Consider the following 15,139-nt stretch of genomic DNA (forward strand, 5'->3'; position numbering starts at 1 on the left):
AGTTCTACCACAAACAACTTAACCAACCGGTCTATTAATTAATAATGCACCTAGTGGTGAGGCTTAAAAGTTAAAGACTCCTTTCATTCGCTAATTATTTCTATCATGATTGACACGATATATTGCTAAAAGATGCTACCGAATCTTCTTCCTTGTAGCCGCCCGGGGAGTGCTGTCATAGATGTTTGACAAAACTACATCAAGATGCTCGAAACGAATTCTCAGCTAGGTTCATGATATTCCATTATCTTGGCTGATTTCTCCATAAGCTGTGGTATTGGCTGATTTCAAAGCTGATATTATTCGCATATAACTGGTGAAAGAGTTAATTAAAATTTTTTATATAAATATTAATCTAGATCTAGAGCTAAAGCTAAAGGGCGTACCCAGTGCAGAGAGCTCCCACTTTATACGGGGTCTGGGGAATGGTGTAAGTAGCGAGCCTTATCCTCGTGTGTGCAATGCGAGGAGACCGCAACTCAAACCCGGGACCTTCCGGTCACAGGCGGTAGGACTCTACCACTTGCACCAGGCCCACCCTTCAGATCTAGAGCTAAAGCTAGAGCTAAAAAAATCTAAAAACTTGTGTAGTCATAGAAAAAATAGTTTAATATTGACATAGTAACTATACAAAATAACTAGAGTTGATGTGAGCCAAGTAAGTTGTGCAAAAAATGGGTCTAAATTGCTAACAAAAGTGAATCTATATCTCTTATAACGCTAATTCCCACTATATGCTCTATCTCAACATGCAAGCCATCCACATTATCTTCCATTAAGTATCCACATCATCTTTAACTAATAGTTATATCATCCCACTAACTTTTAATCTTTTAATGCAACAAAATTTAGTAAGAATGGATGTAAGAATATGTAGATGATTTATCTCATATATGCAATAGTTTTATTTTCGAGAGAGTCCCGCAGCAAAGCGCGGGGTATTCTTCTAGTAATTATGAAACAACATGCCTCTCCAGATCTAGATCTATATGACAAAAAAAAATTGTGAGAGAAATGTAAGGTAAACTTTGAAAAGACTTCAGGGATACATATATAAACTCACTTCTCAAACTCAACTCCTTCAAAGGTTCAAAGGGCAAACCCCCTCGCCCTATTTTTTTTATTTTCTCGTGTCCAAGTGAACTCAACAATGTCATCAACAACTACAATCACACATGACCAGCTACAGTCATGAGGAGGAAGAAGAGTATTTATAGGGAGTTCTTTCTAGGGCTGATTGACTAAGAGGACCGCATTAGTTAATCATTTTTAAGAACGGTTCTCTTAAAAGAACTGTCCTTTATAATCTAGTTCTTTTATAGACGGTTCGGCAAAGACGTCCATCCCTGAAAATGCTATTTTTACGTGTGGTTCACTTATGAAAATCGACCATGAAATGGATCTGTCTCTAGATGCAGTTTTCTTAATAGAACCGCTCTGAAAATTGATTTGCAAGAACGATTCTTGAGCTACAGTCCTCCCACCGTGGTTTTTTAAGTCATCTGTTTCTTTAAAAATGGGAGTCGTCCGAAAATATCATTTCTATACTAAAGCGTCTGGTTGCCGTGAGATCATCATTATCGGCTTGCCATTCACAAAAGCATTCGTTTTCTTTCGCCCATGTCTATTCAATCTTGATCATTAACAACAGTTATATTTCTCGTAGTACTAGTTAGATAGATTTACTGTTCGTTTGTTACCATGTGGCTGTACTACCTCTGTTTCTTTGTAATTGTCGTTACGGTACTCACCACGTTCAAACTTTCTTACGTTATAAAAATTTAGCAACATTTGTCTCTTCGAATAAGTTTATTAAAAAATAGAGTCAACGATCTATCTAATTAATAATATTAATTATATGTACCATAAATACTAATATTTTTATGTATATACTTGGTCAAAGTTAAGTACGTTTGATTTTTCAGGAAGGGAGAATGACAGATAAAAAGAAATGGAGGGAGAATATGTGGACCAAATTTAGCTAATTGTCAATCATAATTCATATGTACTCTTTCATTTGCTCTACATAGTTACAAAATTATAAAATCTAATTGGGCATATTCTTTTCTTTCTGATTAATCTCATATTTTCTTGCCCTCTCGACGAACATGGAGTTCCTTTTTAGATTTTTTTTATAGATATATGGCCTATTTGGATGTTTGCATTAGCATATATTCAGACTACTAGTGCAATGCAATTTGTCTATATTTGGTTGCCCGTTTAGTGGGAACTAGAGGCCGATGGTATTCATGAACTTTAGTAATATTGTAAAGTCATAAAAAAAATTTTGAACACTTCTCCTATATTTCAGGTGGTTGAATTCTAAGATGATTTTATGCAACACTTTTGTATTAACAATTAGTGCAAGTAAATTATTATTTTTGTGATTTGTTATTTGTCTTTGTGTCATAACATATCAAATTTTTTTTGTCCTTATCTGACTATAGAAATAATTGTAAATTGTTAAATTATCTTTGTGCCAACCCATATCAGATTTTGTCATGTTTGCGATTTTATCCATTGGTGCAGTTTTATCTACATAAATTGCAAGGAACTAAAACTATAATTTTTTTTAAAATATATGCAATAACCGGTCACCTATAAAATTCAAGTTAGCAAATCCCAATTTTAAATTATTTGTACTGGTAGCTTAAGAAAAGCGTCAGTCTAAAAACATCTTTAACGATAGATCTTGAGTAAAATACACCGGAGGTCCATTAACTTTCGGTGAAATGTCATCTAGGTCCATTAACTTTAAAAGTGCATGTTTGGGTCCATTAACTTTCGTTTTGTGTCATCTAGGTCTATCAACTTTGACTCATGCATTTTTGGTCCATGAACTTTTAAAATGGTTCACTGCAGGTCCACGCATGCATGCACGCACGTTGACTTTTTGCGTCGGTGGAGGCATGCCTGCACTCGCCGCCGTCGCTCGTCTGCCGGGCATGCATGTGTGTTTCGTGCTCGAATCATCATCATCAGGGCAGGTATGTGCATGCATGACGATGCTGGGCGGCGGCGGCTGGTTGCTCGGTCCCTCAGGGCCAGCCGTAGAGCTCGTACCTCTTGCGAAATCCAAGACGCTGAGGATACTGGAGGCGAAGAGGAGCGGGAAAGGAATGCTGTCGCTGCGACAGGTGACTGGCGGCTGGTTGGCTCAAGAGTCGGACGATCTGACCCCGGAAGACATCACCTTCACAAAAATGTCAGAGAGGACTCCTGGGTGCAGTGAGCTTTCGGACGCGAAATTCGCGTGCCTCTGCGTCACACGTCAAGAGCAACGCTATTGTGATCGCTAAGGTCAGTAGTGCACGCATGCATACCTTTTAGGTTATGTGGGGAGCGCGATATAGCTAGCTGTACAGTCTATTGATTCTGTGCCTGATGATGGCTGGTCTCTGCAGAACAATTGCATGCTGGGCATGGGCAGTGGCCAACCGAACCGGCGGGAGAGCCTGAGGATTGCTTTCAAGAAGGCAGGGGAGGATGCCATAGGAGCTGCTTTGGCCAGCGATGCCTTCTTCCCGTTTGGTAAGGGAAAAAGAAACCAAAAAGTGCTGGCTTAAAAATTGGAATTGAAGCATTTATCGAGTACTAGTTGATTTCGATCAATTTTTATCTTGTTCCTGAACCGTACGTAGAAGCAAGCAATCACATGGTTCTGGATGCAACAAAGAACACTAAAAACAACGTTTGTTATTTACTCCTATTAGCTAATTAATGTGTTGTTGAACCGGAATGATGATGCAGCTTGGAACGATGCGGTGGAGGAGGCGTGCCAGAGCGGAATCGCTGATCCCGGAGCCCGGCGGCAGCATCCGGGACCAGGACGCCGTGGACTGCTGCAACAAGTACGGGGTGGCCCTCGTCTTCACCGGCGTCCGGCACTTCAGACACTGAAGGTCACTGAAGAAGCCGCCGCCGCGTCGTCGACACTACTTACTGCACAAACTCGGCAAGTCGGCAGTGGCACGCGTCCGGCACTACTGATGACTACTGAGTGATGATGCGCCGCTCTGTTTTACCCTGACCTGACGCGCATGCAGCCCGTGCGGGCAGCCACGTGCACATGCACGGCCGCCGGAGCTCGCCACGCGGTGCCGATGAAGGCGTGCGGGTAGATGGAGCAGTAGCGGGACCGCCACCCCTTGATGTGCATCCGGTACCCCGTCACCACGTCCTCCGTCACCGTGCCGTACACCCACCCGATGTCGCTGCCCCACCCGGTCTTCTTCTCGTACGCCGCCGTGCACACCGCCACGGCCTCGGTGATGGTCGCCTCGTCGGACACGATGGCGGCGGCCTCGTCTGCGTCCACGAACGGCGACGGGTGGGACGCTCTCGGGATGGTGTCCACGAACGCGTCCGACTTGCCGTACGACTTCTTCGGTAAGGGCAGGAAGCCGTGCTTGCCTTTCGCCACGGCGGCCTTGGTGGTGAGCTCCAGCCCACGTTGATCCTCGGCGGGTCGAAGCCGTAGAGCGTGATGCGGCGGAACATGCACCCGGTGCCGACGTAGATGGGGCCCTGCATGCCGTCCAGCGCCCGGAGCGTGCCGTCGAAGAAGATGCGGTTGTGGTTGGCGTACAGGTCCATGGGGTCCACGCCCTCGAACTGTTGTGGGAACTGCACGAACGCCACCGTGTCGCTGTCGCGGCCGAGCATGAAGCAGATGCCCGTGCGCAGCGCCTGCGAGTTGTTGATGTAGTGGTCGCAGTCCAGGTTGAGGATGAAGGGCGAGTTGGAGATCACGGCGGAGCAGCGTTCAGCTCGTTCATGGCGCCGGCCTTCTTCTCGTGGTTGAACCCGGGCCGCTTCTCATGGGAGACGTACACCAGCATGGACTTCTCACGGCCTTCTTCTCAATGTGTAATTACAGTAGTAATTAGTTACTCCTCTCCTACAGTACTTGGGTGAAGGTGAAAGCGAAACTGGCGGCGAGTGCAGGCATGGCTCCACCGACGCAAAAAGTCAACGTGCGTGTATGCATGCGTGGACCTGCAGTGAACCATTTTAAAAGTTCATGGACCAAAAATGCATGAGTCAAAGTTGATGGACCTAGATGACACAAAACGAAAGTTAATGGACCCAAACATGCAGTTTCAAAGTTGATGGACCTAAATAACATTTTACCAAAAGTTAATGGACCTCCGGTGTATTTTACTCATAGATCTTTTATAAACATAAAAAAAATCTCGCGAAATAATACTACATCGTACCCTTATGCGAAATTACTTTGGATATGTTTAAAAAGGTACTTTGCAAATACTTCAACTTCATACATTCAGTTCAAGAAGTCAAGATGCTCTTTTTTGTTCGCACAGATGGTATTTGGATTGATTTCTCATACCACATACAGACATACCAGAAGTGCCTTCGTGCATAGTACATCCGAGAAAAGCATCGATCTCATGCTGAGAAAAGTATCCTTCTTACCCTGGATATATTTTAGGTGCAGAGATATTTTTTAGGCGCAGAAGAAGAGAGGAGACAAATGGAGAGAGCAGCCATGGTTCGCGCCACGGGGAGCTCCGCCGTGGAACGCCGTAGGCCCGTAGCTGCTGTTGCCAACAAGTCCGCCAAAACGCACCCGAGCTGGAGTCCATACATAGCCCCTCCCCTCATCGCCCACAACTGCAGCCTCGCCATCTCCGCCTTCAGACGCACGCACACGCCCATCATACCATGGCCGCGCACTCCGTCGCCGCCGCGCACGCCACCATATCCGCGCGCGCCGGCCCCGCGCCCGGCGCCGGAGCGTCGGCCCGGGCCGAGCGCCTCGGCTTCCGCCGTCTCATCTCGGTGGCCGGCCGCGGCCTGCGCTCCCCGCTCCCGGCCCGCCGCCGCCCGCCGTCGTCCGCGGCCGTCTCCCGCCGCCAGTGCGTCGTGCGCGCCGCCGCCGCCGAGACGCTCGAGGGGATCAAGGCCGCCACGGGCGAGCTGCTGGAGAAGTCGGTCAACACGATCCGGTTCCTGGCCATCGACGCCGTCGAGAAGGCCAACTCCGGGCACCCGGGGCTGCCCATGGGCTGCGCGCCCGTGGGTCACGTCCTCTACGACGAGGTCATGCGCTACAACCCCAAGAACCCCTACTGGTTCAACCGCGACCGCTTCGTCCTCTCTGCCGGCCACGGGTGCATGCTCCAGTACGCCCTGCTCCACTTAGCCGGGTACGACAGCGTCAAGGTAAGGCAGCTGGTTCACTGCTCGCTCCCTTTTCAGTGTTTTGCATCTGTGTCCTGCGTGTGGAAAGTTGGAGCGGCGAACTCGGGAGCTGGTAATTTCGTGTGTAAAGTTTGGGTCTTGTTTGTTTGGTAAAATAGTGGAAGGTTGGAAGGATCTTGGCTGCTACTTTTGGTGTCGGCTTCGTTTTCCTTCCCACTAGAACTTTTGGTGTCGGCTTCGTTTTCCTTGTAGCGGTAAGCCCTGCTTCCCAGGCACATTTAGTGCTTTTAAGTTTTTAGCTAATCTATATCATTAAGTTCTTGGGTAGCTCAAGAGGTGTGCGGGTACCCAGGCAGGTTTCCTGTCTAGTAAAAGCTCTAGTGAGCTGTATGTAATCAATGCAGTTCTTATCCTATATATATATATATATATTGCAATGCAGTCATCTGGGTGACCAAGCCCTGGCTGATTATTGCTCTGTTACCTCCAACAATTGGTATCAGAGACAGGTTAGACACCTTCTCACCCTCTCATCTTCTCCATGACGTCAACCTCCTCTGAGCGCCGGGCTAGGAAGACCAAGGGAGCCACTGAGGGCGAGCTGGGCGACCCCTCTGGCAGGGCTGCGCGCCTGAAGGCAGCAGAGGAGGCGGCGGCGCTGGCTGTCGAGGCGGCACAGCAGGCTGCAGCAGCCGCGGAGGCGGCGGCCAGGACAGCGCAGGAGCTGCGGGCGGAGATAGCAGCAGAGAAGGGAGATGAGGAGGAGGAGGAGGAAGAAGAAGAGGAGGACCGGAGGAACCGGCGGCCACGGACTCCGCCACGGGACAGGCGCCGTTCGCAGTCACCACTGCGTGACCGAAGGCGTCGTGGCGGTGGTCGCTATGAGTCGCCGCATGGCAGGGTGGTCTACCGCGATTCCGGCAGCGGCACATCATGGCCAATGCTGGACAAGACCAATTATTATGAGTGGAGCCAGACGATGAAGCTCAGGATGCAGGCGCGCGACCTCTGGGAAGCTGTCGAAGGAGGCCCAGTGCAGTTTCGCGACGACAGGCGAGCTCTGGAGGTGATCGTCGCTGCTGTGCCCAAGGAGTTGGGGCTCCCGCTCCTCGACAAGGCGACGGCAAAAGAGGCATGGGATGCCATCGCTGCGACTCGTATCGGTGTGGACAGGGTCCGCCGAGCGACGTTGCAGCGACTGCGTCGGGAGTGGGAGAACATTGACGTCAAGCCTGGCGAGCCGGTGGAGGATTTTGCCCTGCGGCTGTCAACTCTGCACCAGCAGCTGGTGCTTCATGGAGACAAGGACATCGATGAGGCGCGTGTCGTGGAAAAGTTTCTGCGCACGGTGCCAACCAAGTACGCGCAGATCGTCGTCGCCATTGAGCAGTTCCTCGACTTCGAGGCGCTCACACTTGAAGAGGTGACAGGAAGGCTCAAGGCGGTGGATGACCGTGAAGCGCAAGCTGTGACAGAGCCGGTGTTCATCAACGGCAAGCTGCTGTACACTGAGGAGCAGTGGCGTGCGCGTTTGAGGAAGGAGAAGAAAGGCGCAGAAGAAGCTGGCAGTTCTGGTTTCAAGAACCAGCGCGGCGGTGGCGGAGGACGCAGCCGCGGAGGTGGACGCGGACGGGGCAGAGGTGCTGGCCGTGGCAGCGGACGTGGAGAAGGCAATGGCGCCGGCCGTGTTGGCCCCAACACGTGCCTCAACTGCCATCAGGAAGGGCATTGGGCGCGTGAATGTCCCCAGCCGCGCCGTGATGGAACAGAGCGCGGCGGCGGGGGAGGAAATCGTGGTGGACGCGGTGGCGGAAACCGTGGAGGAGGCCGTGGCGGCGGTAACCAAGCTGGGCAGCAAGGAGGACATGAAGGGCGTGCCCAGTTTGCTGAGTGTGAGGAAGATGCAGCTCTGTTTCTGTCTCATGGCTTCATTGAGATGGAACAGAGCACGCCGGAGCTCAACTATACAGCACAGCGCGTTGAGTTCTTTGAGCCACGTGCGCGTGCTTATCTGGGAGCAGATGATGAAGAGATGGCTGGCGGCTGGTACCTTGATTCAGGCGCAACACACCACATGACTGGGCAGCGTGACCTGTTTTCAGACCTGAACACGGACGTTCAAGGCACGGTTCGGTTCGGGGACGCGTCCAAGGTGGAAATCAAGGGCGTTGGCTCAATTGTTTTTGAAGCAAAGACTGGTGAGCATCGTGTTCTTCATGGAGTTTATTTCATTCCGGCATTGAAGAACTCGATCATGAGCCTCGGTCAACTTGATGAGAATGGCTCAAAGGTGGTGATTGATGATGGAGTACTGCAGATTTGGGAACGCAGCAGCGGCCGCCTACTGGCCAAGGTGAGGCGTGGCGCGAACCGGCTGTATGTACTGCATATGAAGACAGCACAGCCAGTGTGTCTTGCTGCGCGCAGGGATGAGGAGGCGTGGAAATGGCATGAGCGTTTTGGGCATCTGAATTTTGAGGCCCTGCGGAGGCTTGGCAAGGAGGAAATGGCAAGAGGGATGCCAAAGATCGATCATGTTGAGCAAGTGTGTGACACTTGTGTCACCACCAAACAGAGGAGGCGATCATTTCCTGCTGCAGCAACATATCGTGCTCAGGATCACCTTGAATTGGTGCATGGTGATCTCTGTGGGCCAGTTACACCAGCAACTTCGGCAGGTAATCGCTATATTCTGCTGCTTGTAGATGATGCCACACGATTCATGTGGGCAGTGCTGCTGTCATCTAAGGATGCTGCAGCAGATGCTATCATAAAGGTGAAGGCTGCTGCAGAGGTGGAGAGTGGGCGTAAACTGAAAGTTCTGCGCACAGATAATGGAGGAGAGTTTACTGTTGCAGAATTTGCTGCTTATTGTGCCAATGAAGGAGTCAAAAGGCATTACAGTGCTCCTCATTCACCACAGCAGAATGGCGTGGTGGAGCGTAGAAATCAAACCGTGGTGGCCATGGCACGTGCCTTACTCAAGCAGCGCCAGATGCCAGCCAAGTTTTGGGGGGAGGCAGTGATGACTGCTGTGCATATTCTGAATCGGTCACCAACCAAGGCTCTAGGTGATGTCACTCCCTATGAAGCATGGCATGGCCGAGCACCCACTGTTGGCCATCTGAAGGTGTTTGGTTGTGTGGCATATACTCGCCGTTTGTCTCAGCTCAGAAAACTTGATGATCGTGGTGAAGCTGGAGTATTTATTGGCTATGTTGAAGGAGCCAAAGCCTATCGAGTTTTTGATCCAGCATCTCAGCGTGTACGTGTCAGCCGAGATGTGGTTTTTGATGAAGGAAGAGGTTGGGATTGGACATCACCAGCAGCAGGTACGTCTGGGGCAGCTGGTAGTGATTTTGTGGTGGAATTTCCTTGGGAGGAAGAAGTCCCTGGAGCTGGAGGTTCAGTGCAGTCACACTCATCTCCTCAGCCCCATTCTGCCTCACCTGAAGCTTTTCCAGCAGCAGAATCGGTGCTTGATGCAGGAGAAGAGGTGTCTGAGACATCCAGAATGCCTTCACCACCACCAGCTCCAGCCAGCCCACAAGTGGAGCACGTGACTCCCTTGGAAGATGATGAGGAACGGCTGGACACTTATCACAACGACGAGCAGCTGCGCTATCGTACCATAGATGGCATATTGGGCGGGGAACAGGAAGTTCCGCCGCCGGCGCAGCGCTTGTTCGCAGAGCTCCACCTCACCCACTTTGGGGAACCCATTTCTTATGCAGAGGCTAAAGATGATCCTGCATGGCAGGCAGCAATGAAAGAGGAGTTGCGCGCTGTTGAGCGCAATGGCACCTGGGAGCTTGTGTCTCCCCGAGCTGGCCATCGGCCAATTTCTCTAAAATGGGTCTACAAGCTGAAGAAAGATGAGAAAGGAGATGTGATCAAGCACAAGGCTCGGCTTGTTGCTCGTGGGTTTGTGCAGCAAGAGGGTGTTGATTATGAGGATGTGTTCGCTCCTGTTGCGCGCATAGAATCAGTGAGACTGTTGCTTGCTCTAGCTGCCCAGGAAGGATGGACTGTTCATCATATGGATGTCAAGTCAGCTTTTCTAAATGGAGAGCTCAAGGAAGAAGTATATGTCCAGCAGCCACCTGGGTTTGCTATTCCTGGGGAAGAAAGCAAGGTATATCGCCTGCACAAAGCTTTGTATGGGCTGAAGCAGGCACCCAGGGCGTGGAACGCTAAGTTGGACTCTACTCTGAAGGAAATGGGGTTCAAACAGAGCAAACATGAAGCAGCAATTTATAGGAAAGGTTCAGAGGGCTTAGTGTTGCTGGTTGGGGTCTATGTTGATGATCTGATTATCACTGGAGCAGTCAAAGATGAAGTAAAGGCTTTCAAGGAAAGGATGAAATCCACTTTTGAGATGAGTGACTTGGGTTTGCTCAGTTTCTACCTTGGCATTGAAGTACAGCAAGGCAAGAATGGGATCACCATGAGGCAGACTCACTATGCCAAGAAAATCCTAGAACTGGGAGGCATGTCTGATTGCAATCCAGCAGCTACACCAATGGAAGAGCGCCTGAAGCTCAGCAAGCATAGCACTGCCAAGGAGGTGGATCCAACTCAGTATAGGAGGCTGGTTGGAAGCTTGAGATACCTGGTTCATACCAGGCCTGATTTGGCTTTCTCAGTGGGCTATGTGAGCAGATTCTTGGAGAAACCGACCACTGAGCACCAGCAAGCAGTCAAGAGGGTGCTGAGGTACTTGGCTGGAACATTGGACTATGGTCTGCAGTTCAAAAGAGCCCCAAATTCTGCTAGGTTTGTGGGCTACTGTGATTCAGACCTAGCCGGTGATATTGACTCCAGCAAAAGCACAACAGGTTGTCTGTTCTTCTTTGGCAACAGCTTGGTCAGCTGGCAATCTATCAAGCAGAGGGTGGTGGCTTTGTCTAGTTGTGAGGCTGAATATATGGCTATGACTTCAGCAGCAACACAAGCCCTGTGTCTGTCAAGATTGTTGGCTGATCTGTTGGGAAGAAAGGTGGAGACTGTGGAACTGAGGGTTGACAACAAGTCTGCAATTGCACTTGCTAAGAACCCTGTCTTCCATGACAGGAGCAAACATATCAGAGTTAAGCAACATTTTATCAGGGATTGTATTGAAGAAGGCAGCATCAGGACTGAGTACATCCCTACAGCTGATCAATTGGCAGACATTCTCACTAAGGCTTTGGGCAAGGCCAAGCTTGAAGATATGAGAAGCAGAATTGGCATCAAGCAGATCAAGAAGGGTTGAAGCAGGTCTTAGGGGGAGAACTGTAGCTGTAAGCCCTGCTTCCCAGGCACATTTAGTGCTTTTAAGTTTTTAGCTAATCTATGTCATTAAGTCCTTGGGTAGCTCAAGAGGTGTGCGGGTACCCAGGCAGGTTTCCTGTCTAGTAAAAGCTCTAGTGAGCTGTATGTAATCAATGCAGTTCTTATCCTATATATATATATTGCAATGCAGTCATCTGGGTGACCAAGCCCTGGCTGATTATTGCTCTGTTACCTCCAACATTCCTTTCCACTAGAAAGGGCTGTGCCTGCTTGGCTGCTTTTATCCAGTTGTCAAAAATCTAATAAGCTAAGTGAAAATTTGAGTTTCGAAGATTAGTTGGAAACCCAGACGTTACACCGTGGACCCCTCAGCACTCATGTTCAGTTGAGCAGAACTTTAGTGTGATTCACCTTAGTTGAACTGCTTGCTGTTTCATATGGATCATTTACATCACCTCTTGTGCGATTGAATTTCTTTTGAACGGCTGGTATGCTGCTGCTGCAGGAGGAGGACTTGAAGCAGTTCAGGCAATGGGGAAGCAGAACACCGGGCCACCCTGAGAACTTTGAGACTCCAGGAGTTGAAGTTACCACTGGTCTATTTTCTTCTCTATAGAGCTGACACTAGTAAAGTTTCCCTGCTGTACTGTAAAACTGAAAGTTTCGGTTTCCGATATGGTTGTTCTGCAGGACCTCTTGGTCAGGGTGTCGCCAATGCCATTGGGTTGGCACTTGCTGAGAAGCACCTGGCTGCCCGCTTCAACAAGCCTGACAATGAGATTGTCGACCACTACACGTAATAATTCTAATGTGAACGTGCCATGTTTTGCTTTTAGTTTGTGTGGTGCAATTTTGGTAAGTAGTTTCATGAATTTTGTACAGGTACGTTATTTTGGGAGATGGTTGCCAAATGGAGGGTGTTGCTAATGAAGCTTGTTCCTTGGCTGGGCACTGGGGTCTTGGCAAGCTCATTGCTTTCTACGATGACAACCACATTTCCATTGATGGAGATACAGAGATTGCATTCACAGAGGACGTGAGCACCCGCTTTGAGGCTCTTGGGTGGCACACAATCTGGGTTAAGAATGGGAACACTGGCTATGATGACATCCGTGCAGCTATTAAGGAAGCAAAGGCGGTTACCGACAAGCCCACCTTAATCAAGGTTTGTTTCTTTGGTATTTGCAATCTTTTATGTTTTGTTTGCTGTAGATTTTTTTTTTTAAAAAATCGATCCGCAGGGGGTAGACGGCCCCCGGGTATTCTGCTTAAGATAGATGATGACCTTCTCACGCAGATCGAGAAAATCTCCGAACCCCTGTCCCACCCATACACAGCGGCACCGTTGCCCACGTGAGACTGGGCTGGGCGTTAGACCTGTGCTTTGGCATAGGACAGGCGAGGGGATTTTTTTTACAACATGCGGAGTTGAACTCCCGACTTGGGGCTTCCCACCACTGGGAGACCACCAACTGAGCTATCGCTCAGTTCGCTTGCTGTAGATTTTATAATATTGGTCTAATTTGTATCCTTTTTAGGTGACAACCACAATCGGTTTTGGATCACCCAACAAGGCCAACTCATACAGTGTGCATGGAAGTGCATTGGGTGCCAAAGAGGTCGAAGCAACCAGGCAGAACCTTGGATGGCCCTATGAGCCATTCTTTGTACCAGAGGATGTCAAGAGGTAGGTCTTGTTGTTTGCTCTGATAATCTAGGTATCCAAATGAGAAGGTGAAATGCATAGCACAAATGCAATTTCTTTGAATGTATCATTGCAGCCACTGGAGCCGCCACACGCCACAAGGTGCCGCACTTGAGGCTGATTGGAATGCCAAATTTGCAGAGTACGAGAAGAAGTATGCAGAGGATGCAGCAACTTTGAAAAGTCTCATCACAGGGGAGTTTCCCACTGGCTGGGCTGATGCTCTTCCGGTAAGAATACATACCTACACACAATACTACAGCTGATGTGATGTGTGGAGGATTATACTCTAATGGTTGATTCTTGTTTCTCCACCCTAGAAATACACTCCAGAGAGCCAAGCGGATGCCACCAGGAACCTCTCCCAGCAGTGCTTGAACGCACTTGCTAATGTTGTGCCTGGTCTTATGGGAGGTAGTGCTGATCTTGCGTCCTCCAACATGACCCTGCTTAAGATGTTTGGTGACTTCCAGAAGGATACGCCTGAGGAGCGCAGTGTCCGCTTTGGAGTCAGAGAGCACGGAATGGGCGCCATTGCTAATGGCATTGCTCTGCACAGCCCAGGGTTTGTTCCATACTGTGCTACTTTCTTTGTCTTCACTGATTACATGAGAGGTGCTATGAGAATCTCAGCTTTGTCTGAAGCTGGAGTTATCTATGTTATGACCCATGACTCTATTGGTCTCGGAGAGGATGGCCCAACCCATCAGCCCATTGAGCACTTGGTGAGTTTCCGCGCAATGCCGAACATACTGATGCTTCGCCCGGCTGATGGCAATGAGACTGCTGGAGCATACAAAGTTGCAGTTCTCAACAGGAAGAGGCCATCTATTCTTGCTCTCTCAAGGCAAAAGCTTCCTCATCTGCCTGGCACCTCAATTGAGGGTGTTGAGAAGGGTGGATATACCATCTCTGACAATTCAACCGGCAACAAGCCTGATCTCATCGTGTTGAGTACCGGCTCTGAACTAGAGATTGCTGCCAAGGCTGCTGATGAGTTGAGGAAGGAGGGGAAGACTGTCCGTGTTGTGTCATTTGTTTCCTGGGAACTTTTTGAGGAGCAGTCAGATGAATACAAGGAGAGTGTTCTCCCTGAGGCTGTTACATCAAGAATCAGCATTGAGGCTGGTTCTCCTCTCGGATGGCAGAAGTATGTTGGAGCCCAGGGCAAGGCCATTGGCATCGACAAATTCGGCGCAAGTGCTCCTGCTGGAAAGATCTACAAGGAGTATGGCATCACTGTGGAGGGCGTTATTGCGGCAGCCAAAAGCTTCTAAGACTCATAACTGAGTTTTTGTTGTCACCGATGCCGAAGGAACGCCATACCTGGAGGTCTTGTGCCCAAATAATTGAGGGAGCATAAAGATGCGCTTGGAGGGTGAGTGGTATTTTAGGACTGTAATAAACAATGTATTTTCCATTTACATTGGTTTTTATTCGGTGACCCCTTAGACGATTCATGAAGTTGAGTTTGATTAAATTGGGTGCTGGTTTGTTTTGGTAACACTGGCAATCAACTGATAGTCTTGCTCTTGCAACAATGTTTCATTCTTTTCTTCGTGAGATCCTGGGTTTAAATCACGCTGTGCCTTAGTTGGATTTTTTAACTTCTATACAGTTTGTGGTGCTTTTAGGATTGCAATATAAGCAGAGCATCTATTCAACTTCATGTGGTCTATCTTTTTTCTGTTTTTTTTTTTCTTGAATTCAAACCAGACATGGTTAGAAGTAAAACAATGGCAACCTTTATCCACTTCAAATGCCTTGATGTGCTGAACTTTCTGTTGCTGCTGTAACTTGCAATTGCATATGAATCTGAATGTACCATTGTCAAGAAAGAAGTGAACAAAATACCAATGCTGTTGCTTCAGGAAGGCTAGCTGTCTCTGATAACTATTGTCAGGACTGTGCAGTTGAAGCTCCGATCCGAACTAGAAAGACATGTTGGATGCACCACGCCATGGATAATGGATTTCTTTTTTTGCCAATGGATAT

The 15,139-nt window shown here is 48.9% G+C and overlaps 1 protein-coding gene across 1 annotated transcript; it reads left to right on the plus strand.

Moving 5' to 3' along the window:
* The first annotated feature begins 5,399 nt into the window (after positions 1–5,399).
* LOC136512592 (transketolase, chloroplastic-like) lies at positions 5,400–15,136 on the plus strand. The gene is made up of 7 exons (XM_066506554.1): positions 5,400–6,186; positions 11,945–12,035; positions 12,130–12,235; positions 12,322–12,604; positions 12,978–13,126; positions 13,221–13,374; positions 13,465–15,136. Exons 1-7 carry the CDS (start codon positions 5,686–5,688, stop codon positions 14,419–14,421), a joined length of 2,241 nt encoding a protein of 746 aa, XP_066362651.1. The 5' UTR covers positions 5,400–5,685; the 3' UTR covers positions 14,422–15,136.
* Positions 15,137–15,139: the final 3 nt, after the last annotated feature.

The sequence above is a fragment of the Miscanthus floridulus genome, chromosome 16 (assembly GCF_019320115.1).
Source record: "Miscanthus floridulus cultivar M001 chromosome 16, ASM1932011v1, whole genome shotgun sequence".
NCBI lineage: Eukaryota > Viridiplantae > Streptophyta > Magnoliopsida > Poales > Poaceae > Miscanthus > Miscanthus floridulus.